The 25,596-nt window shown below is 38.8% G+C and overlaps 3 protein-coding genes across 5 annotated transcripts; all 3 read left to right on the top strand.

Annotated features, from left to right (window-relative positions):
• The first annotated feature begins 4,820 nt into the window (after positions 1-4,820).
• Positions 4,821-10,839, top strand: LOC118605588 (protocadherin beta-18-like). 2 transcript variants are annotated; one of them, XM_036225171.1, is made up of 2 exons: positions 4,828-5,617; positions 6,440-10,839. In XM_036225171.1, the coding sequence occupies exons 1-2, from the start codon at positions 5,583-5,585 to the stop codon at positions 7,968-7,970; spliced, it is 1,566 nt and encodes a 521-aa protein (XP_036081064.1). In that variant the 5' UTR covers positions 4,828-5,582; the 3' UTR covers positions 7,971-10,839. The 2 variants fall into 2 exon arrangements, with proteins under 2 accessions (XP_036081063.1, XP_036081064.1); XM_036225170.1 differs by having other exon boundaries at positions 4,821-10,839.
• A 62-nt stretch (positions 10,840-10,901) lies between these two features.
• On the top strand, positions 10,902-14,955 carry LOC118605587 (protocadherin beta-15-like). Its single transcript, XM_036225169.1, is given in 3 exon segments — positions 10,902-12,910; positions 12,912-13,522; positions 13,524-14,955. Coding segments are annotated over 3 exon segments (2,388 nt in total). The 5' UTR covers positions 10,902-11,218; the 3' UTR covers positions 13,609-14,955.
• A 1,107-nt stretch (positions 14,956-16,062) lies between these two features.
• Positions 16,063-22,908, top strand: PCDHB15 (protocadherin beta 15). 2 transcript variants are annotated; one of them, XM_036225173.1, is made up of 2 exons: positions 16,064-16,255; positions 16,449-22,908. In XM_036225173.1, the coding sequence occupies exon 2, from the start codon at positions 16,503-16,505 to the stop codon at positions 18,570-18,572; it is 2,070 nt and encodes a 689-aa protein (XP_036081066.1). In that variant the 5' UTR covers positions 16,064-16,255; positions 16,449-16,502; the 3' UTR covers positions 18,573-22,908. The 2 variants fall into 2 exon arrangements, with proteins under 2 accessions (XP_036081065.1, XP_036081066.1); XM_036225172.1 differs by having other exon boundaries at positions 16,063-22,908.
• The last annotated feature ends 2,688 nt before the right edge of the window (positions 22,909-25,596 follow it).

The raw sequence follows: 25,596 nt of genomic DNA, 5'->3' as shown, positions 1-25,596 counted from the left end.
TTGATTTAAGTAATTTTCTTTTTTTGTTGTTGATGATGCTGTTTGGGGGATGAATCTTATAATATTCTGGGACTTAATATTGCTATTTCGTTTTCTTTAAATATACCATATTTGCTAGTTTAAATTTTATTATTTTATATTGTCCATTACTAAACTAAAATGTAGTTTATGTCATCATCTTGAGTAAAATACCCTCCATCAGCAAGGTATAGATAAAAACATGTTAAGAAATCAAAATGAAATGTCAAACTGTAAATGAAATAAATTAGGTTTACTTTTCCATTGATATTTAAGAGTAAACATATAAAGTTTTTAATACTTTATGATCTCTCCCAAATACCTACAAAAAAGGAATGGATCTGTATTTAGTTTATATATACCTCATGGTGTTACAAATTATGTCTCCAATCTATAAGTAGACAGTTAAATGGAAGATTATAAGAGAGATTTTGCTAACTGGAATGTAATGTGGTTATAGAGCTAGTGTGCACATACACTTCTGTAATTTCACTCATAAAACTAACTATTATGGACTAGTTGATGCAGTAAAATGGAATTTTACTTGACACTGTGAAATGGGTGAAACAAATTCCAATTTCCTTAAGAATCTTTTTTTTTTCTTCATACAATTTTTACTGGTTTTATTTTGTGTTGCAATAGACATTAGTTGTGAGGATTACATTTAAATAGAAATTTAAGCAATAAAATTCTGAAAAAGACTATTTAGACCCTCTTTTACCTCATAAGAAAATCATATGCTTTTTATGCATAAGAATAAGAATAGATAAGAACAAAATATTTTATTTGAACAATAAGAAACAGACTTGTAGACTACCAGATAGAATAAAATCCTGAGTCAGATTCTTTTATATAAATAAAAGAACTCAGATATAATAGAGGAGGTGTCAAAATCACTGGGGCTTGGGGGGAGACTGATCACTTAGTGAATGTTATTGGGAAAATTGGCTCACTATATAAAGAAACAAAATGATCTCAGGCCATATAAAAATAATAAACCTATGTATCTAAGAGGTAAATCTGAAATATTTAAATTGGAACAAATGTAATTAATCTAAGTGAAAATATATTTATGACCTTACTATTAGATTGAATTTCTTAAATAAGGCTTTAAAATATATAAACAATGAAGATAAAAGTTGACAAGTATTATGATCTCAAAACTAGATGATAGCACAGACAAGCTAGCAGATGACAGAGAGAAACTACTTGCAGCATTTTAACTGAGGAGGGTTAGTATTTAGAGTTTCAAATAACTCTTGCAGATCAGCAAAAGTAAAGTCGGGAAAGCCAACAGAACTTTTTTAGGACAAAGGGAAAGGAAACTTTTTATTTTTTTTTTTAAAAAAAGGTAAAACAAAGTTTGAAAAGAACATGAAGTGATGCTCAACCTCATTTGTTGATCAAATGCATACTAAAATAAGACACCAGTTTATACCCATGACATTAGTAAAGATGGGAAATTTGGGTAATATCAAATGTAACAATAGAGAGTAGCATATGTAGCCCACTTTGAGAGATTTTCAGTAGTATTTAGTGAAATTTAGAATGTATATATCCTATGATTTAGCAATTCTGCTTTGGGGTATATAAGCCAGAAAACTCTTACTCACTTTTCAAAATGATGTGCGTGAGAATGTTCATGTTGGGAAAGCAAAAAACAGGAGTTCACCCACATATCCTATCAGTAAAGCAATTAATAAATAAAATGTGGGACATGGTATTGAAGGAATGTGAAGGAATATTATGCAGTGATCAAAAGGACTAACTAAGTGTACATACAACCACATGGGTAAATCCCAAATGTATCAAAAGGAAGAAAGAAACTGATAGTTCCAGTACAGTGCCATATATCTATTTAATAGATAATATCTTATATTTGTAGAATGTACAAATATCCAATAAATATCTCAGGAGAGAAGAAGAAACAGATCTAAGAAAAAAGATACATGTTCATACATAGGAGAATAAGGGTTATAGAGAAAAGTGGGAGCTAACCAATGTACATTACAGAAATTATTTCTTCTAAGAGATCGTTTAAGTTGATTGCAGCATTATAGAGTTGATCTAGTATTGATCCATTGAAATTGGTAAAAATACATATTATTTCTTGAATCTCTCAAGAATATCAATTACCCATACCCCATGAAAGCTAAGAGTTTACTTATAATTTTGAAACATAATAGCACCCTTGAGACTTTATATTTTTAATAAGGATGACATAAATTATGTAGACCAACACTATGACTGAAAACAATTAGCTAATAAAACACTAATATATCTTCAGGTCACAGTTACTGTTTAAAGGTAATCCAGAGAGCCCCAAATTAATTCTTTTCCCTAGGAACATTTGGAATCCTAGGAAATTAACATCTCTAGGTTCATACAATTAGGGAAGAAATCAAAGCCCAACAAAGTAAGAAGTTTATAGAAGGCCCTCACATTAATAAATATGGACTCTTAAGATCAACACCTTTAAAGTGAAAGTAAACTGGAAGTGGATGAGTAAGCCCTTGTGTGGAAATATCAGCTTTGAACTTGATTTTTAGCATGAACTTAATTTAAGATGGTCATTAACAAGCAGTTCTCCCAGATCCTGATAGAATCGAATGCAGATCATCAATGAGAAGTTTATTCATTCTAAGCCTAGAATTATTAATGCACATAATTTTTATGTTCTTAAACACAAAGATAATTTCATACACAAGGAAATATGACACCATGAGTGAGAGCCAGTAGAAAAAACCGAACACAAATAAAGTTTCAAACACTTCGAATATTTTAATTATCATACACAGTCTATAATATGCTAACTACTTTAATTCAAATAAAAGGTATACTTGAAGATGTATAGGGAACAAGAAACAATAAATGTGAAAGATTAGAAAGGTTAGAAAGATTAGAACCAAATAAAACTTCTGGAATGGAAAAAAAATGATCACCAAAATTTAAAGCTGAACAAGAGTTTTAATAGAAAATTAGATTCCACCAAATAAAAAATTTATGGAGTGAAAAATAGGTCAGAATATAATTTATCTAGAATGCCACTCAGAGAGAGAATAAGATGAAAAATATGGAGGAGATGGTTAGAAACATAAGACAGAGTTAAAAGGTTTAACATATTTAACTAAAATTCCAAGAGGAGAAATGAGAAAGATTTGTTCGGAAGCAATATTTGAAAAAAATAATGGCTGAAATTTTCCAGAATTTATGAAAATGTCAATGCAGATTCAAGAGACCCAAATAAATCAGGCAGGATAAATAAAAAATAATCATGCCTAGAAACATTGTGAAAATTTGAAAGGCAAAGACAAAGATATCTTTAACGAAAGAAAGAAAGAAAGAAAGAAAGAAAGAAAGAAAGAAAGAAAGAAAGAAAGAAAGAAAGAAAGCCATAGGAAAAAGACATTTAATCTTTAAACACACAACAATCAAACTGACAGCTATGTTCCATGTTGACAATTTCTCACCAGTAGCAATGGAAACTAAAAGAAAGTAAGACATTCAATATACTGAAAGAAATTAAAGAAATTAGCAGTCATGTCTAAATAGTCTTTGCATGCAAGAGTCATTAAATAAGAGAATCAAATCAATTGTGTATCAGTTTGGTTTTGAATTAGCCAAGATCATGGGAGAGAATTGTGTAAACACATTTTATCTCTCAAATATAACTTCTTATAATTTTCCTTTTTCCATCCCTTACCACAATTCTGAGTATAGGAATTTGGCCTATATGTTTCTAGCCTTCTTCATTTCTACTGATATTCACATCTACTCTAATCACCTATGACCATGGCCACTTTCTGGAGATAGTAGTCTCTTAGAGCTGAAATTGCAAATTCATACACACTTATCTTAATCTATAACTTACATTCTTTCTCAAAGGCTTTAACCACCATTTGTACCAATAAATTCCAAATTCATCTCTGCAACCCAAACTTCTTTCCTCAACTTCATTTATGCAATGAAAGATTATTTATATTACTTTTACATGGATGCTCTATGGACACTTCAAATTCAACATGTTTTTTTTTAGTTAAAATTTTTCCTTCCTCAAAATGAAGATCTTCTTCAGCTCTATACCTGTTTCCTCTTCTCCTCTTCCTGTATTTACTTTATCAGTTAATAGCACCAACACTTGCTTAGTCCCTTAAACCTGAAAAGAAGTACACTTACTTTTACTCCTTACCCCAGTTCCTCTACGTCTAATCTATCAACACATGCAATAGATTTTATCTTTATCATTCTAATATAACCCCATTACTACATGTCTATAGAGGCCAATATCATATCTCAACTGTATTACAGCAACTTCTTTTTAAAATTTAATTTTTATTAAATTTTTTTGGTGGCATTGGTTAATAAAATTATATAGGTTCCAAATATACAGTTCTATAATCCATCATCTGTATATTGCATTACGTATTCACCACCCAAAGTCAATCTCCTTCTGTCACCATATATTTAACTCCCTTTACCCTTAACTACCTCCCCCTTTTCCGTTCCCTCTGGTAACCACTAAACTGTTGTCTGTGTCTATGAGTTTTTGTTTGTCTTGTTCATTTGTTGCAACTTCTAATCAGTCTGTTGCATTTAGTCTTACTCCTCTTTATTCTCAACAATAAAACAGGATAATCTTTTGAAAAATAAAAACATCAGTAGACTTGAAACTAATAACAAAAATAAATGATCCAATTAGACAATGAACAGGGGACCTGAACAGACAATTCTTCCTAAAAGACATACAAATGATCAATGGTTATATGAAAAGATACTCAACTTCACTAAATATAAGAAAAATGCAAAAAATAAAAATAAAAACATGGTCATGTCACTCTTCTATTTAAAACTCTTCAGTAATTTTGCATGTCCACTGACATGCACGACCTTATTCTTATTGTCTTTTCAAAGAGTATTTGCTGACAGCTAGAGACAACTAAGACCTTTGGTTCACATTTCCAGTTTTCCTGGGAACCTCTTATTCACTAAGTCAATTACATAAGAGGCCTCTTGGTTCTTTTTAATTGCTTTATATATTGCCTTCACAGAGATGAGAATTTATTTGAGATTGGGGCTATATTTTAAATATGTTTTTTTGTATCCACCACAAGCTCTAGCAAATTGTGGTTTATTGTGTTAAGGACTGAATAGTAATAGCCTCATATATTGCAAAGAATCCAACTCAGAAAACAAGAATGTAGAAGTAAAATATAGTTAAAATTCATCAACAAACAAGATAAATTAATATTTTCTTGCAAACTTATTTGACTTTGTTTAAAACCTGAGAATCTGCAGAGTCGCATGGTGGCGCTGCAGGATAAGATGGGGAGATTTTTGAAACATCAGATGCCCTAGCTTCTATTGGCTGGTGGAACTGAGAGTGCTGGAGAAACAGGGAGGCAAAAGGGAGCTTTCAAGAGATAGCTAGGCAGCCAACGACACCCTCGCGACAGGATTACAAATCTATAGATTCTCAAAGGTCCTGGCTGATAGGAGCAACTCCCAGAGTTGTTTGAGATTGAGCTGAAAACATTTCTGCAGGAAGACCTTTGAATAAAAGAGCCATGGAGCCGAGAGAGAAAAGCCCTCAGCAGATAAGGCAAGTGCTGATTTTCTTTGTTTGCCTGGGAGGGTCTTTGGTGTGTTCAGAGAACTGGCGCTTTTCTGTAGCAGAAGAAACAGAGATCGGCTTTTTTATAGCCAACGTGGTAAAAGACGTAGGTTCAGGTGTGGAAGACCTGGCTGCGCGGGGGGCCAGAGTCATCTTTGACGATTATAAACCATACTTGTGGTTGGATCAGCAGACTGGCAACTTGCTCTTAAATGAGAAATTGGACCGGGAGGCACTTTGTGATTTCACAGAGCCATGTGTATTGCATTTTCAAGTGTTACTTGAAAACCCTTTGCAATTTTTTCGGGCTGAGCTTTGGGTCAGAGACATAAATGATCACACTCCCACATTCTTAGATAAAGATATACTTCTGAAAATCCTAGAAGGTACTGCTCCAGGAACCTCATTTCAAATGGAGAGTGCTCAGGACTTGGATGTAGGAAAGAATGGTGTCCAAAACTACACATTAAGCCCCATTCCTCATTTTCACCTTAAATTAGAAGACAATGATGAGGGCAGAAAATACCCAGAGCTGGTACTAGACCAATCTCTGGATCGAGAAAAGGAGCCTGAGCTTAGATTCACGCTAACGGCCTGGGATGGTGGGTCTCCGCCCAGGTCTGGAACTGCAGAGGTTCGCGTTTTGGTCATAGATATCAATGATAATGCCCCTGAGTTCCAGAGTGCCCTCTATGAGGTTCAGATACCAGAAAACAGCCCTCTGGACTCCTTGGTCGTCAAGGTGTCTGCTACAGATTTAGACGCAGGAATAAATGGACAACTATCTTATTCGTTTTCCCACGTCTCCAGAGACATACGAAAAACGTTTGAAATCCATCCAGTCTCCGGTGAAGTCCATTTAAAAGCGCTTCTGGATTTCGAGTTAATTCAGTCTTACGTGATAAATATTGAGGCCATTGATGGTGGAAGCCTCACGGGAAAATCTACAATTTTAATTCGGGTCCTAGATGTGAATGATAACCCACCAGAAATAGTCATAACATCTCTTACCAGCCCCATACCAGAAAATTCATCACCTGAGAAGGTCGTCGCTGTTTTTGGTGTACGAGACCAAGATTCTGAGGACAACGGAAAGATGGTTTGCTCAATTCAAGACAATCTCCCCTTTCTCTTGAAGCCCACTTTCAAGAATTTCTATACCCTGGTAACAGAGCGCCCACTGGACAGAGAGACTAGAACTGAATACAACATTACTATCACCGTCACCGATTTGGGGACACCCAGACTGAAAACCGAGCACAACATTACCGTACTGGTCTCCGACGTCAACGACAACGCCCCGGCCTTCACCCAAACCTCCTACACCCTGTTCGTCCGCGAGAACAACAGCCCCGCCCTGCACATCGGCGGCGTCAGCGCCACCGACAGAGACGCGGGCGCCAACGCCCAGGTCACCTACTCGCTGCTGCCGCCCCACGACCCGCAGCTGCCCCTGGCCTCCCTGGTGTCCATCAACGCGGACAACGGGCAGCTGTTCGCCCTGAGGGCGCTGGATTACGAGGCCCTGCGCGTGCTGGAGTTCGGCGTGCGCGCCGCCGACCGCGGCTCGCCGGCGCTGAGCAGCCAGGCGCTGGTGCGCGTGCTGGTGCTGGACGCCAACGACAACTCGCCCTTCGTGCTGTACCCGCTGCAGAACGGCTCTGCGCCCTGCACCGAGCTGGTGCCCAGGGCGGCCGAGCCGGGCTACCTGGTGAGCAAGGTGGTGGCGGTGGACGGCGACTCGGGCCAGAACGCCTGGCTGTCGTACCAGCTGCTCAAGGCCACGGAGCCCGGGCTGTTCAGCGTGTGGGCGCACAACGGCGAGGTGCGCACGGCGCGGCTGCTGAGCGAGCGCGACGCGGCCAAGCACAGGCTGCTGGTGCAGGTCAGGGACAATGGCGAGCCGCCGCTGTCGGCCAGCGTCACGCTGCACGTGCTGCTGGTGGACGGCTTCTCGCAGCCCTACCTGCCGCTGCCGGAAGCGGCGGTTGACGCGGCCCAGGCCGACCCGCTCACGGTCTACCTGGTCATCGCGTTGGCGTCGGTGTCGTCGCTCTTCCTGTTCTCGGTGCTGGCGTTCGTCGCAGTGAAGTTGTGTAGGAGGGGAAGGGCCGCCTGGGTGGGTGGCAGCTCAGTGCCCGAGGGCCACTTCCCGGGCCACCTGCTGGACGTCAGCGGCACCGGAACCCTGTCTCAGAACTATCAGTATGAGGTGTGTCTGGCGGGAGATTCTGGGACCCGCGAGTTCAAGTTCCTTAAACCCGTTATTCCCAATTTCCCACCGCTGAACACTGAAAGGGAGGAAAGCCACATTTTTCTGAATGGCTTTGGTTTTAATTAGGGATTTGATTATCATGCAGAACTTTTAGAATGAGCGCTATTTCTTTGTAAAACTAATTCATTGTAATGTAAAATTCGTTTAAGTAACCACTGAGAGTTTGTAGAATTTCAATAATTTAAATCTATTTTCTGCTTTTCATATTAACTGTGAAAAAACTAAAAGAGCTAGGATTTGCTTAGTCTTTCTTCCAAAATGCAATCTTATTTATTCAAATATAGAGCATGTCCCTTGAAGCTTAATTGCACACTCAGCTCAGTCATATTCTCTGAGTGTTCTGGCTTCTAGATCCTCTCACCAAAACAGTTTTAATATGTTTGATAGTATTATTATAGAAGATAATGCATGGTATGAATAAAAACATAATTGCTTTGTTTTTCAGTTAGTTTGGTTTTTAATGTTATCTTTTAGAGGATTTTTAAAAAGCATAATCAATCTTCCCATTGTATTCTTCCGACAAATAGTTCAGAGAAATTTTTCTGCATTAATATTTTGTGAACTGTGTCTATTGCTGGAAGGTGGTGTTTTATTAAACTAAATTCTGATCTTGTTTAGATTAAAGCATATGTCCAGCCTACACTTCTTGTCTGAGAACATCCTGGTGATACCCAAGAAAGATAATTGCTATGGAGAAGTTTGTTCTATTGTTTTTTTTAACCTCTCTGACAATATTTGATTGGCCCAGTAATAGACTCCTCATTAAAGCAGGAATAGTCACATTCTCTAAGTTGAAAAATTGGCAATTAAGGTTCAGTTCATCTATTTTTTTTCTTCATTGCTTGTAACTAGGAAATAAATATTATGCATGAGCTTAAGTAGCTTTATTCATTCCTGTGTAGGCTGGCAGCACAGAAAGGCATCTAAAGAGGAAAGTAAGAAAGGAGTGAGGAAAGGAAGGAAAGAATAAACATGAGAAGGAATAAGGGAGTGGAGGAGGTAGAAGCCTAAGAAACAATAGAGACTAAGGCAGCTACTTGGTTCTAGACCTATCTGTTCCTGGTTTAGTGTCTATAAAGTCTCCAATGTCTAATTGTCCTTAGTTCTACAGTAAGACTTCATTTTCTTAATAATAAAACTTTTTCTTTAACTATCTTGGGGAGGCTGGGGCCTTTCTCGAAACCAAAAGAGACAGGAAAGATAAATACAGTCTTAAGTACTCAATTAGACTACATACCATCAAACCCTTCTTTTATTGCATGCTTCTAGTATTAATGAATTAAATAAAAATGTACAAGCTTAGAGATAATCTATACTAGAGAATTCTGTTGTAAAACAATTCTGTACATAATTTATGAGGTCTTTTAACAGAAAAATGCTACAAAGTGTTTTATGTAATGACTTGTTAACAGGTTCCCCTCCATTATTTCATGTGCCCCAGGACCAGTTTTAAAAAGTAGCACTGAAGTTGTTATTGTTTGGGTGTCTACGCCTTTTCTCAGGATCATCATACGCTCTTTAGCACCTATTTCTTTTAAAAATTATTTTCTGGGGTAACGTGAACAGAACTATTTTATCATTTAATGTACAATCTTCAACATCTACTAATAATCTGATTTGGTTATAGGGGTTGATTCTTGATTTCATTAAGAAAATAAATATTTGATTAATACATACTGTTACTAGATAGCCTCATGAAAAAGTTTTCAAGCTTCCTGCTAATTCTATAGGCTTAAATTTTTCTCTAGAAGAGAAAAATAAGATTTACTGAGAGATGACAAATGGGAATGAAAAGCTAGTAATCAATTTGCTCACTGACATAGACACCGGCTTTTATCCACTAACATTAAAAAATGCATGAACATTTTGAGTATATTTTCCACATGTAATTCCATAATAAAGAGTTTGAATCCATGACCAAAATCATTCTATAAGGAAAATTATCAGATTTTAACTGTAACAAGCATATTCTCATATTTTGAAGGTTTACTTAAATTTTTTTCACTATGTAGAGGAAAACATTCTAAAATACAAAGTCAATTTGAGTTATTTGTATCTTAATGGAATTAAACCAATATTCAGTACAATAATTACACTTGGGTGACACTAAGTTTTCCTAGTTAACCAGGTAATTGGAATGCCAGAATATATGATCCTGTTATTAGAACACTATTATTAAAATATTGGCTAAAGTTTAGTGCAGTTGGGGAGAACCAAGGTCCCCGAATCCAAGTTATTTTTACCATTCTTAGGGGTAAAAGAATTGCGGTTCCATGTTAGGGTGCCAGGGTCTTAAGCTATCCATAAGAGATACGTGAGTTGCTTGCTGAAAAGGAGTTGTGATCTTTTGAACTTGGGAATAAGTTTAACCTACTGTTTCAGATGAATCTAGTTTATTTTCTTCTGCACTTTAGTTTTTACTGTAACTTTGTCTTTGTGATCTTGACTTTCTCTGAATCTTAGCTTCAACATTTGTTTATCTTAGTTTTAGTAATAGATGTAGGTGCTCTTTACAAATCATTTTAGGTAGTGTACCAGTCAAAACAACATACTACAGAGTTAGAGAGATGTTCGCTCTAGACAACATTTACAGATAAATTATCCACAATGCCTTAAGCTGTCTATTGGGTTTGCATAATAAACCAGCTCTAGCTAGTCTATTAATTTTATACTTCTGAAACATGTACATGAATTTCTTCATTTACTGTTCTGGCAGTGTGTTGGGAGTTTAATGGTATATACTTTTTTCTTTAGAAATAAACTGATAGCTATGCATCTTTTTCTACTCAGTTTCCCCCAGAGAACTGACTATACATTATGGTAGACATTATATTGTAAACTCCATGTCAAAGAAGGTATTAGTATTTCCAGCACTTAGTACAGTATGAAATATAATATACTATCAATAATTTTGTTTAATAAACAAATAAATATAGTTAGCTTTGTTCTTGCATCATTTCCTAAAGTGTCTGGCACCATTTATACATTTATAATTTCACATGGAAATAGAAGTTACCATTTTATTTATAAACAATCTGTGGTGATTGTTTGTGTATGTGTGCATAAATCTAAGTGGAACACGTTTTATAGCATTTCCAGCAAATTGAGCTTAAGTACAACACATGGTGGCGCTGTAAGCTAAGGCTGAGAAAAACAGACCTGCAGATGGTTACTGTTGGGGCAGTCACATACAGACCTACCTAAGAGAAGAGGATTCTTAACGGAATTACCTTACAGCAAGAACAGACTGCTAGGACAGACTGCCTACAGACCCAACAGGAACTCAGACCCTAAAGACTTCTGGCGTTGGAGAAATGGAGGCTGAAGAGAAGCGCTTTCCTATACTAAGGCAAGTCCTGCTTCTCTTTGTTTTGCTGGCTCAGACTTGGGCGGAGCGGGAAGGTTATAGTGTCACAGAAGAAACAGCTGCTGGTTCTTTCGTGGCCAATCTAGCAAAGGACATAGGGCTAGAGGTAGGAGAGCTGTCTTGGCGGAGGGCTCGGGTCATTTTTAACAACAACAAAAAACATTTTCAGCTGAACCTTCAGACTGGAGATTTACAAGTAAATGAGAAATTGGATCGGGAAGAACTGTGTGGTCCCACGGAGCCGTGCATGCTGCAATTCCAGGTGTTACTGGAAGAACCTTTGGAGGTATATAGATTTAAGCTTTTGGTTAGTGACATAAATGACAATTCACCTGTGTTCCCAGAAGCAGAAATGATTTTGAAAATCATGGAAAATACTCTTCCAGGGACTCTGTTTCCCCTCAAAAATGCACAGGATTTAGATGTAGGCATCAATAACGTTCAAAAGTACACCCTCTACCCCAACTCCCATTTCCACGTTCTTACCCGAAATGGCAGTGAGGGCAGAAAATATCCAGAGCTGGTTCTGGACAAAGCCCTAGATCGTGAGGAGCAACCTGAGTTCAGGTTAACTCTCATGGCTGTAGATGGGGGAGTGCCTCCCAAAAGTGGCACCGCCCTGGTCCTCATTGATGTCTTGGACATCAATGATAACGCCCCTGAATTTGTGCAGCCACACTACCACGTGCAGATCCTGGAAAACAGTCCTCTGGGATCCCTTGTTGTCACTGTTTCTGCTAGAGATTTAGACATGGGAATAAACGGTGAAATACTCTACTCATTCTTTTCTGGTGATGAAGAAATTACTAGGACATTTGCACTTAACGAACTCACAGGAGAAATTAAAATAATTAGGACACTCGATTTTGAAAAAATTGTGTCATATGAGGTGGATATTAAGGCGTCTGATGGGGCAGGACTTTCTGGAAAATGCACTGTCATAATACAGGTGGTGGATATAAACGACAACGCCCCAGAATTAATGGTGGCTTCATTTGTAAGCTCCGTCCCAGAAAATTTCCCGGAAACAACAATAGCTCTTTTCAGTGTTCAAGACCGAGACTCTGGGGAAAATGGAAGAATGGTTTGTTCCATCCAGGAAGATGTTCCTTTCACGCTGAAACCGTGCGTTGAGAATTTCTACAAGGTGGTAACAGAAGGACCACTGGATAGGGAGAGCCGGGCAGAGTACAACATCACCATTACCGTCATCGATTTGGGGACACCCAGACTGAAAACTGAGCACAGCATAACCGTGCTGGTCTCCGACGTCAACGACAACGCCCCGGCCTTCACACAAACCTCCTACACGCTGTTCGTCCGCGAGAATAACAGCCCCGCCCTGCACATCGGCAGCGTCAGCGCCACCGACAGAGACGCGGGCGCCAACGCCCAGGTCACCTACTCGCTGCTGCCACCCCACGACCCGCAGCTGCCCCTGGCCTCCCTGGTGTCCATCAACGCGGACAACGGGCAGCTGTTCGCCCTGAGGGCGCTGGATTACGAGGCCCTGCGCGTGCTGGAGTTCGGCGTGCGCGCCGCCGACCGCGGCTCGCCGGCGCTGAGCAGCCAGGCGCTGGTGCGCGTGCTGGTGCTGGACGCCAACGACAACTCGCCCTTCGTGCTGTACCCGCTGCATGCAGAACGGCTCTGCGCCCTGCACCGAGCTGGTGCCCAGGGCGGCCGAGCCGGGCTACCTGGTGAGCAAGGTGGTGGCGGTGGACGGCGACTCGGGCCAGAACGCCTGGCTGTCGTACCAGCTGCTCAAGGCCACGGAGCCCGGGCTGTTCAGCGTGTGGGCGCACAACGGCGAGGTGCGCACGGCGCGGCTGCTGGGCGAGCGCGACGCGGCCAAGCACAGGCTGCTGGTGCAGGTCAGGGACAATGGCGAGCCGCCGCTGTCGGCCAGCGTCACGCTGCACGTGCTGCTGGTGGACGGCTTCTCGCAGCCCTACCTGCCGCTGCCGGAAGCGGCGGCCGACGCGGCCCAGGCCGACCCGCTCACGGTCTACCTGGTCATCGCGTTGGCGTCGGTGTCGTCGCTCTTCCTGTTCTCGGTGCTGGCGTTCGTCGCGGTGCGGCTGTGCAGGAGGAGCAGGGCCTCCTCATTGGGTGGCTGCTCGGTGCCCGAGGGTCACTTTCCGGGCCAGCTGGTGGACGTCAGTGGCAGCGGGACCCTGTCCCAGAATTACCAGTATGAGGTGTTTCTGACAGGAGGCTCAGAGACCACCAGAGAGTTCAAGTTCCTGAGGTCTGTTGCCTCCAACCATCAGAAGTCGGTTTGTCAATGATGTGGAGGAAAACTCAAACTTCGTAAACAGTTTTGGATTCAATTAGGAATTGGCTAAGTTTTCAGAGCATTCAAGATGAAGGTTAGTTCTTTCTAAATATACTACACCTCCCTTACCTTTTTTGGTCCATATAGGACTTCTTGGATATTTTATTTCATTTTCCAAGTTAAGAAGATTAGAGACGTTAAGTATTTTGATTTAGACAACGAACTTGTAACATTACTTCATTACTGAAAAGTCATAAATATTTGTTCAATGTATCAACTTTTCATTATCAACTACTACTGATGTAAATGACCATAGCCCCATTCTCTGTTTGAATGTTGTCCAGAAATATTTTCTAAATGCTTGATATTGTGGTTACTTAGGAGACAGGCATGATATGAATATAACAAGTTGCTAGTATGTCTTCAGTTTACTGTGATATTATGCATACCTGGCTTAAGTTTTTAAATGGTGAAATGTCTGCAAATATTGCATGTTTTTGTTTCATAGTAGTATTAAATGGAAAAAACTTATTTTCCCCCACACTTAAAGACATTTCATCTCTTTATATCAAACTTGAGTAGATAATATGCATGAGTATTATTTAAAAATTGGTAGATTTTTTTCTAGATATTTAAAATTATAGATCTCATCCTATCTCTTTCTGGAAATTTTTCTTTTCAGTAGACATCTACTATACTGTTACAGCCATGTTTATTTTAATGACTCATCTTCCTCTTTGATTTCAGACAATCAGACAAAGTGGTAGACATTACTGATCCAATTGTACCAATCTAATTCTCTCTGGTTTTTTTTTTTTTTAGTGGCTTTAGAAACCAGATATGAAATAGTCTATCTGTTAGGAACTTAACAAGAAATATCATATTGGCATAAGCCATGAAAAGAAGCACAGAAAGCCAATACACTTAGAGGCAAGAAGGAAGGAGATGCCTAAAGAGTAACCTTGTTGTACATTTTCCAGTCCCACCCAAGTCTGCTTTGCCCCTTGAGTTTTTGGAAACAAGTGCTCTTTTAATAAACTTTCCTCTAATTAAGAAACTAAGTGTTTTTTTTTCACTTGTTAAAGGCATGTTTAGATATTTTTGTATGGATCGAAACTATTATTTTGGGGGGGTTTTGTATTAATTTAATATTTGGGTCTAAAGGTTTTGAATATTAGCAGTCTATAAGAGACAAGCACAAGCTTTTGTTAGACTATATAATTTTTAGAATTGATAGATTATTTCAAAATTGTACAGTTTGTGGAGTACTTAGTAGAAACTTAGAAAATTATATTATATAAGTTATTAATAGCATTAGTGCCACAATAGCATTTGTGTGAAATAACACTGACAATGTAAAATGTATTTTAAAGAGATGTATACCTTATTTGTAAAATCATTATAGTCTGGTTGTTACGGTCTTTCTTTTTTTTTTTTAAATATATTCATTTGATTGGGGGGTAGCAAGAGTATTTTGCTATTTAATTAAAACCGTTTTAAATCATTCTGAATTATTTCAAAACAGCATGGAAAATAGCTGCTTGGGAACATGGTGCCTTGTTCATCTAGCTCGTATAATGAACCAGAATCCCAGCAAAAAAAAAAAAAAATGGAGCTTTTACATTAGGAGGAGAATCCATCAGTCAAATTTTAAGAGTAAATTGTGATTTATTCATTGATCTATTCAATAAATATTTGTTGAGCATCTACCATGTGTTAGGGACTAGATGTTGAGGGATATAGAATTGATCAAAACAAAGCTCTGGAACTCAAGAATGACAGAAAATAAACATGTACATATATGCTATATCAGATGGTGATCAATACTAAGGAGACAAAGGAGGGTAAGAGCTATAGGAAGTGACTTCATGCATTTCCCCATAGTTTGAGTTCCATAAAATCATAGCTCTCTGACTTTATGTAGAAAGGGTATATAAACTGGAATTAACTGGTAGCTTTTTACTTTATGTGTTTCAACCAATGAGAACCACAACTCTGGCACACAGGCTGCCTAGAATTTGGAAGAAAATCTGGAGGAATTCATGCTTTTTGCTGAGAGAATTTAAAGAAATTACATAGGTATATATTGTCATTTTTTACAAGATGACTAATCACTATTAAATCTTCTTCTACTTTTCTGTTCTCCTCAGAGCACCTCATACATACTACAGGTTCTAGAAAGTAAAAACCATGTCTGGGCTGTTTACTGATGTATTTCAGAACTTAGTACATAGATATCAATAATACTTCTTTGAATTAAGAGATGAATACTTATAGTTGCATGGTTTTGTAATTACATCATTTCCCCAAAACCACTTTCAAACTCCCATAGATTATTGGGATAATTCGATAAATTATTAGGATTACTAGATTTTTACAAGTGTAAAGAGAGAATACAAAGTAGCGATTCTTTTCGAAGACGACGCATGGTGGCGCTGCAGGCTAAGGCGTCCAAAATAAAAAGCCCTGGAAATGCAAGGACCTCAACCTCAGATCTCTAGCGGAAGAGAAAAGCCTGTAAATCGAGCTGAGGACCAGTGAGTGTCCAGAGAATGCTGCTCACCGACATTTCTGGACAAGACACCAACTGAGAGATCCATCACTGTCTCAGTCTCATCGCTTCCTAAGGTAGAGCTGGGCCCTGTTCCTGGAAAGGCTCTGTGGAATAAAGATGAAAGCCAGAGAAGAGCGCTTCCCTAAACAAAGGCAAGTCCTGATCCTCTTTCTTTTGATGGGAGTGGCTTCGGCAGGCTGGGAATCCCGTCGTTATTCCGTGATGGAGGAAACTGAGGGTGGCTCCTTTGTGGCCAACCTGGCCAAGGACCTGGGGCTGGGAGCGGGGGAGCTAGCTGAGCGGGGAGCCCGGGTGGTCACTGAGGATAATGAACTCCGATTGCAGCTTGATCTGCAGACTGGGGACTTGATATTAAATGAGAAACTGGACCGGGAGGAGATGTGCGGCCCCACTGATCTATGTGTAATGCATTTCCAAGTGTTACTGAAAAAACCTTTGGAAGTATTTCGAGCTGAGCTACTAGTGAGAGACATGAACGATCATTCTCCTGAGTTTCCTGAAAGAGAAATGACACTGAAAATCCTAGAGACCAGCTCTCCTGGGACCGTTTTTCCTTTGAAAAAAGCCCAGGACTTGGATGTGGGCAAAAACAATATCCAAAACTACAACATCAGTCCCAACTCTCATTTTCATGTTTCCACCCGAAACCGGGGAGATGGCAGGAAATATCCAGAACTAGTGCTGGACAAAGAGCTGGATCGTGAGGAGGAGGCTGAGTTCAGATTAACCCTCACAGCGCTGGATGGCGGCTCTCCACCCCGGTCCGGCACAACCCAGGTCCGTGTCTTAGTCTTGGACGTCAATGACAACGCTCCTGAGTTTGCACAGATGCTCTACCAGGTGCAGGTCCCAGAGAACAGCCCAGTAGGTGCCCTAATTGTCAAGGTCTCTGCTAGAGATTTAGACACTGGGACAAATGGAGAGATATCATACTCTCTTTTTTATAGTTCTCAAGAGATAAGTACAACTTTTGAGCTAAACAGCCTCTCAGGAGAAGTTCGATTGATTAAAAAACTAGATTTTGAGACAATATCCTCATATGAGCTGGATATAGATGCCTCTGATGGTGGGGGACTTTCTGGAAAATGCTCTGTGTCCATTGAGGTGCTGGATATTAATGATAACTCCCCAGAACTAACTATTTCATCACTTACCAGCCCCATTCCTGAAAATTCCCCCGAGACAGAAGTAGCCCTGTTTAGAATTCGAGACCGAGATTCAGGAGACAATGGAAGGATGACATGCTCCATCCAAGATGATCTTCCCTTCCTCCTAAAACAGTCTACAGAGAATTTCTACACCCTAGTAACAAATGGGGCCCTGGACAGAGAGACCAGAGCCGAGTATAATGTCACCATTATAGTCACCGACTTGGGAACACCCAGCCTGAAAACTGAGCACAACATAACCGTACTGGTCTCCGACGTCAATGACAACGCCCCGGCCTTCACACAAACCTCCTACACGCTGTTCGTCCGCGAGAACAACAGCCCCGCCCTGCACATCGGCAGCGTCAGCGCCACAGACAGAGACGCGGGCGCCAACGCCCAGGTCACCTACTCGCTGCTGCCGCCCCACGACCCGCAGCTGCCCCTGGCCTCCCTGGTGTCCATCAACGCGGACAACGGGCAGCTGTTCGCCCTGAGGGCGCTGGATTACGAGGCCCTGCGCGTGCTGGAGTTCGGCGTGCGCGCCGCCGACCGCGGCTCGCCGGCGCTGAGCAGCCAGGCGCTGGTGCGCGTGCTGGTGCTGGACGCCAACGACAACTCGCCCTTCGTGCTGTACCCGCTGCAGAACGGCTCTGCGCCCTGCACCGAGCTGGTGCCCAGGGCGGCCGAGCCGGGCTACCTGGTGAGCAAGGTGGTGGCGGTGGACGGCGACTCGGGCCAGAACGCCTGGCTGTCGTACCAGCTGCTCAAGGCCACGGAGCCCGGGCTGTTCAGCGTGTGGGCGCACAACGGCGAGGTGCGCACGGCGCGGCTGCTGAGCGAGCGCGACGCGGCCAAGCACAGGCTGCTGGTGCAGGTCAGGGACAATGGCGAGCCGCCGCTGTCGGCCAGCGTCACGCTGCACGTGCTGCTGGTGGACGGCTTCTCGCAGCCCTACCTGCCGCTGCCGGAAGCGGCGGCCGACGCGGCCCAGGCCGACCCGCTCACGGTCTACCTGGTCATCGCGTTGGCGTCGGTGTCGTCGCTCTTCCTGTTCTCGGTGCTGGCGTTCGTCGCGGTGCGGCTGTGCAGGAGGAGCAGGGCCTCCTCATTGGGGGGCTGCTCGGTGCCCGAGGGCTACTTTCCGGGCCACCTAGTGGACGTCAGCGGTACAGGGACCTTGTCCCAAAGCTACCAGTATGAGGTGTGCCTGACGGGAGACTCAGGGAATGAGTTTAAATTCTTGAAGCCGATCTTCCCCAATATTCAAGGCCAGATCTTTGGGAGTAAGTCAGAATAGTTTAGGTATCTAAAACGTCCCCACTTCGAACATTAGTGTTGTCGCCTTCACCGTTTTTTTTTTTAACCTACTAGTAGCCTTTCGACTTGCTTTTCTTTTTTCTCTGTTTTTCCTTATTAAAGTAACTCTTTGTTTTGTTTGCCTGATTGTCCTATAATTATTTTTCCAAATGTATTATTAGTAACAAATTTATATCAGGAAATTTCATATTTCTGATTAAAATTTTAGAACTCATTCCTAAAGTTAACCTCTCAGAATAAACATAATTCTAATTTTAAAATTATGCATCTCATTATATGACACTACATAAGAATATCTGATTTCTTTTTATCATACTTTATTTTTAAATTATTGGAAGTCTTTTTTAGTTTGTATTGTTGACACAGCTATGACTTTTCTATAATCCTTTTGTTTAGGGTGGAATCGATTTGTATTTACCCATGTCCAGTTTCTTCCAAGCTCTGTTTTGATTTTTGTTTTACCAATAGGCAGCAACATGTATACTTTCATGCTGTTTATATCACAATAACACTTTCAATCATTAGACTTTCATTCTAAAATATATATGTCATTTCATGAAAATATATCATCTATTCTTTCTTATCTAACATAATGTTGAAAAGACTTATGAGTTCTTCATTATATCTGACTGAAGTTATGAATTGGAGAAGACTCCTGAACAGGTTTACTGATGCCCAGATTAACTGTGTATAAAGTGTTCCTTTGTACCTTAAAGACCAGTAGACTCTAGGACCAAGTAATGCATTGTCTGCAATTGTCCCTTGCTATTGCAGAGAAATTCTCAAGTGAACTCCAAATTCTGGGCCTAAAGGAGCTTTTGGCAGCACAGCATGCCAATATCTACTTGCCTTTGGTTGATATGGTTCTGGTTAATAAGGAATTTGTAAGAAAATACATTGTAGAATTAATATTAATTAACTAAATAAAACTTAATAAAAGATATGTTAATGAGGGTGCTGAATGATTTTGAAGAAGTAATCAACTCTGTTGTCAGGACTCCTTTGTCTCCAGGAGCCTCTTAATTTTGCAGATACTATAGAATGGTATAATAGGCAGAAAAATGGCTCCCATAAGACATCCACATCCTATTCCCTGGAATCTATGAATATGTCATATTATATTGCAAAAGGGAATTCAGGGTTCAAATGGAATTAAAGTTGCTACTCAGCTAACATTAAAATAGAGAGAATGTCCTAGATGATCTGGGTGGACCTGATTCAATCAGTTGAAAGTCCTTGAAAATAGCTGACTTCCTTAAGATGAAGAATTTCAGACCGGGGCGGCACCATTGGCTTGAGTTCCAGCATGCCCTTTTGAATTGCCTACTCAGATTTTCAACTTGCCTAGCCAGCTCCTGCAATTAAATAAATCATTCACTTGCAATAAGTCTCTTAATATAGATCTCCTGCTGGTTCTGTTTTTCTGATTGAACCCTGACTGATACAGGTTTTGGTGTCTGAAAGTGGAGTGCTATTGCAACAAATAACTAAAAATATGAAAGTTGCATTGGAATTGGGTAGTAGGCAGAGGCTAGAAGAATTTTGAAGCGCATGATTGAAAAAGCCTGGATTACTTTGAACAGACTGTTAGTTGCAATATGTATGTTAATAATTCTGCTAGCGAAGACTCAGAAGGAAGTTAAGGAGCATGTGGAGAAAACATACATTGCCTTATAGAATGCCTAAGTCATTGTAAAGAGACTGTTGGTAGAAATATGAATGTTAAAGTCAGTTCTGGTCAGGGCTCAGAAAGAAATGAAGAAAATGTTACTGGAAACTGGGGGAAAGGGAATACTTGTATTATGGTGGCAGAAAACTTAGTTGAATTGTGTCCTGTGCTGGAAATGTGGAAAGAAAGACTTGGAAATGATGAACTTGGATATTTAGCTGAGATTTCCAGGCAAAAGGTTGAAGTCATAGCCTGGTTTATTCTTGCTGCTTTTAGTAAAATGTAAGAGGAATGAGACCAATTGAGGGAAGGACTGTTGAGCAAAATGGATCCAGAACTTGATGATTTGAGTAATTTTCAGCCTATTCAAATTGTAAAAGATGCTAAAATTAGGAGACATTATCAGGAAAGCATATTCTGGAAAGAAACCTGAAGATGTTAATGTGGCAAAGGAAAATTAAGGTTACAGAGGGACTTAAGGTTGATAATTAGCTGACCTTTAAATTAGATTACCCTGGGTTATCCAGGTGTTCCCAATATAATCACAAGAGCCCTTAACATGAAGTGGAAGTGAGAAGCAGAAGAGGAGACAGTATCAGAGTGATATGTGAAAAAGGCTGAACCAACCATTGCTGACTCTGAAGATGGAAGGGAGCCATGAGTAAAGGAATGCAGGTAGCCTCTAGAAGCTACAAAAGGCAAGAAAACTTATGCTCCCTTAGAGCCTCCAGAAAGCAGTTTCTTAGCCCAGTGTAACTTTTGATCTCCAGAACCATAAGATAATACATTAGTGTTTTTAAGCCACTGAGTTCGTGGTAATTTGTTACAGCAACAACAGGAAAATAATACACTTGTCTACTAAAAAAGCCATTTTCAAGCCAATTTTTCCTTGCCTTCCCCTGTTCTAGGCCAAAATATTCATATTCCCATAGTTCTTTGCAGGAAGGAGTGTCATATAACTCTGTTATTGTTAATGATTTAAAAGTATAGTTAGAAGATTAGACTTAAGGGAAATATTTTTTTTAACAGGCTAGTCTAAAGTTTCTTAGGTTTTTTGCCCATTTTTTTGTCCTAACCAACATGGATATTGGGGAAGAAACCTTGAGTCGAAGGAGACAATTTTCAACCATAAAATGAGTGCCATAAAACAAGGTTTATATACTAAGGATGGTAATATGGAAAAACCATGAATTTCTTACAGCGTTGTTAAGCGGCTACAACAACTCTAGACTACCTTCCTCCAGGTTGCATGATATAAAAACCTCTATGTCATTAAATAACTGTATTGGGTTTTCTGTTGATTACATACAAATGTATTTGAAACTGACATATCTCTCCTCTTCATAAGTAAGGTTGATTTAAAAAGTTGTCTGACTGGGTTGTCTATTTAAGATGTATGAGATGCTTGTCATAAAAGTAGTTTTGGTTTTCTTTAGGTTTTATCAAGGGACAGAACACTGAACTATTGTGGCTGAGTTTCTATCTTCATTCAGTCATCTTGCAGTTTGGCTAATACTAACATACAGAGATAATTGAACTTTCAAAGGAATATTCCTGGCTAGTAGCAATCCTAAAAGTTGAGTTTTGGAAAACAGAATGAGACACTAAACTGAAAAATGCCAGTTATATTTTTAAATCTGCATTAGTGGTGTCCTGATGACTATGATGTTTATGCAGCCATCCAGAACACTAGTTTCTCTCTCAGGCAGGACCAAAAATTTTAGTCAGTTTAGTAAAATAAATTGACTAAATACGAGTCCTTAAAATCTTCAAAGCATATCAGCAATCTACATGTTTTGGTAGCATATGCCTGGTGGAAGGATCAGAAAATCCTAAGAACCTTTTCAATATAAAAAGATACATGTTTTGAAACAGGTCCAGAGATCGTGATGTGTCAGTATCCACTACACCTTTCCTATCTAATTTACAAATACTTTATTGGTAAAGTACAGAATTTAAAGTCATCTCCAAAAGATTAATATTTATGTCTTTCTTGGATTGATCTGGAATACCTTCAAAAGAGCATTACTCCCAGTTTATCAGCATAATCATGAAAAATCAGTAGAAATTTATCACAACACATAATGCCTCAATTTTAGAACTCCACAGCTGCATCGGGTAATTGTGTATGTGTATGTATTTGAGTGTATGTGTGTGTGTGTATCTGGGGGAGTTGCTTCAGTAGATGGTAGAGATGCTCTGCATGCACAGATATATACCTGAGTAATGTTACTTTTGCACAGCTTTCCAACATTATAAAGATATTTTTCCCTTTAATGAGTAAATACATGTAATAAAATTGGCATTAGGAACATATTCTAGAATTGATCGTATTTGCAAATTAAAGGAGTTTTCTCTTTATAAATGTAACAATGCAGCATTATTGGATCTAGCCCTCCTGATGTTGAAAGAGCAGCCCAGGAGAGAGAACTGTAATTTAAATATGGTCATGTTTTCCCAATGAGGTCAGGAAAAAATAAAGTTAATGTCAGGATATAACAGGGCTTGGGTAGGGTGAGGCCAAGTTGTGCAAGTGTAGAGTGGGATCCTATCTTTATTTAAATGTTAAAATTTTGTTCTTTATGGATTTTTTTTTTTTGCTAAGTTTGATTTTTTGGACTATTGCATTAAATAGTATCTATCTTTACTACCAAGAGTTTTTGTGACCCATTAATTTTGCTTCTGAGATACTTGCCTGTCCTAGCCCTGGTCCTGTTGGTTACTTCCAACTTGCAAATTCCAATGAGCATCGCAGCAGTAGTGATGGTGGTCACAGCTGGAATCTGAACAGAGAAATCTAAATCAAGTCCCTTTCCATTCTAAATATGGGATAGCAGCAGCAACAATGGAAGAATACAAAGATATCCAAACAGATCTGACAAAGTGGAGTCCTGCAGACTGGGAATGAAAGAGCAGTTGTATGACTGTGATTGACTATGCAAATTATTTATATGTTTTCCAGGCGACATGCAGCAATGTGAAAAACATTATATATTAGGCAAATTCAATTTGCTACTGCAAATTGTTGAGAGTTTTTGCATCTGTGTTTGTGAAAAATGTTAGTGTGGTGTGTGTGCGTGTGTGTATACACACATTTTTTTCATGTTATGCCCTTTTTGGGTTATACTTTTAGTGTTATACTAATGAAGTAAAATGAGCTGACAACTGTTTCCTCCTCTTCTCTTTTATGAAAGAGCTTGTATAAGATATTATTTCTTTATATCTTTGATAGAATTTATCACAGAAGGCATCTATGGCTAACTTTTTTGTGTGGGAAGATTTTGAATTATAAACTTAATTATGATATGCCGCAATTCCAATTTTCTGTTTCCTCTTATGTCAGTTGGTGAGTTGTTTTTTAAGTAATTTGCCTATCTTATCTATGTTGTTAAAGTTATTGGCATGAAGTTATTGATAATATTCGTTTATTATCTTTTCGATATATTTATATGATACTGCTCTTTCATTTGGATATTGGTAAAATATGTTTTCTCTCCTTTTGTCTTTAACAGTATTGCTGTAACTGATTTATTAATCTTTTCTTAAACCAAACCTTGGCTTCATTATTTTCCTATTAATTTCTGTTTTGTTTCTTTGATTTCCACTCTTATAATTTTATTTATTTTCTTATACCCAGTTTGGATTTAGTTTTCTTTTCTTTTGTGTAATTTCCCTGAAAGTTTAGATCATTGACTCTAAGCCTTTCTTTCCTAATATAGATTAAAATATATGAAAATACAAATTAAACTATAAACTTCTTTCCATGCATTACTTAAGCTACATTTCATGAATTTTGATATTGTGGTTTTATTACTATTCAGTATAAATTTATCTATAATTTCCCTGTTAATTTCTTCTTTAACTTATTGGTTAATAAGAACAATAAGAAGTGTGTTGCCTAATTTCCAAATATCCAGGGATATCATTTTCGATATCCAAAATAATTGTGATGGTCTGAGAACATATATGGTCTGAGAACATACTCTATATGATTTCAATCCTTTGAAATTATTTAGTTTTGTTGTTTTGTTGTTGTCATCTAACGTATGGGCTATCTTGGTGAGTTTTCTTGTATACTTGAAGAGAAGGTGTGTTCTACAGTGGTTATGTGCAGTGTTCTATAAGTATCAACTAAATTAAGTTGTTTGATAATGGTTAAATCTTTATTCTTGCCACTTTTTCCTCCATGTTCTATTAACTAATAAGAGCAAAATGTTAAATTCTTCTACTATGATTATGATTTTGTTTGTTTTTCCTTTCATTTCTAGCATTTTTTAACCTCATGTATTTTGATACTGTTATTGGATGTGCACATAGATAGGATTATTTTATCTTCTTGAATTGACACTATCCATTATGAAACATCCCTTTTAGTCTCTAGTAATACTTTCAATCTGATGTTAATAGTCACCCCATTCTTATACTTGGGATCTATATGATGTATCGTTTTCATCCTTTTACTGTCATCCTGTCTTTATATTTTAAGTGCATCTTTTGTAAACTACATGGAGTTGGATCTTGCTTTTTATCCAGTCTTATCATTTCTTCCTTTTAATTGGAGAATTTATTGTCTATTTAATTATTTATATAATTGTGTCTATTACATCTTTTATTCATATTCTATTTTTATTCTTTTGTTTCTTATTTTGTTTTCTGTGGGCTTACTTGTGTATTTTTGGTGTTCCATTTTGTATCCTTATTTGACTTTTAATTATAACATTTGGGAGGCTTTTTCCTCTAAGGATGCATAGCCTTTACTTATTACCATTTACCTTAAACTAATATTATACTACTTCACCTACAATGTGAGAAACTTCCGATTATGTAATCCTCAGCCTTTTTTGCCATGACACAGAACATTCATGTAAGACACGGGAGAGATATTTAAGAATTCATATGGTCAAGAACCTATATGAATATAATCAAATTGGAAAATATTTCAGAAAGATCTTGATATCTATTGTGTATAAAATATTCCATACTGGAGAGAAATAAAATGAGAGTAATCAATGTGGGAAAGGTATTAGCCAGATTTCAAATTTAAATGTGCACAAGAGAACTCATACTGAAGAGAAATCCTGTGAATTCATTTGATGCAAGAGGTCTTCATTAGTCATTCATTTATTAAGACACACATGGGACCACACAATGGACACAAACCATATCAATGTAAAAAATGTAGAGAACCCTTCAGCTGTTCTTTATGTCTTAGTACTCATGAAAATTCACATTGGAGGAGAATACTATGAATATACAAAATGTAGGAAAGCCTTTATTCCTTCTTCATCCATTGCTGTATGAGAATTCATGGTGGAATAAGCCTTACATTCATATA

Source organism: Rousettus aegyptiacus, unplaced genomic scaffold (genome assembly GCF_014176215.1).
Source record: "Rousettus aegyptiacus isolate mRouAeg1 unplaced genomic scaffold, mRouAeg1.p scaffold_m13_p_7, whole genome shotgun sequence".
Taxonomy (NCBI): domain Eukaryota; kingdom Metazoa; phylum Chordata; class Mammalia; order Chiroptera; family Pteropodidae; genus Rousettus; species Rousettus aegyptiacus.
This window is presented reverse-complemented; position numbering and strand designations above follow the sequence as displayed.

Coding starts and splice junctions, on each gene's coding strand:
- LOC118605588 (XM_036225170.1), top strand. CDS start 5,583: ATGGAGCCGAGAGAGAAAAGCCCTCAGCAGATAAGGCAAGTGCTGATT.
- PCDHB15 (XM_036225172.1), top strand. CDS start 16,221: ATGAAAGCCAGAGAAGAGCGCTTCCCTAAACAAAGGCAAGTCCTGATC.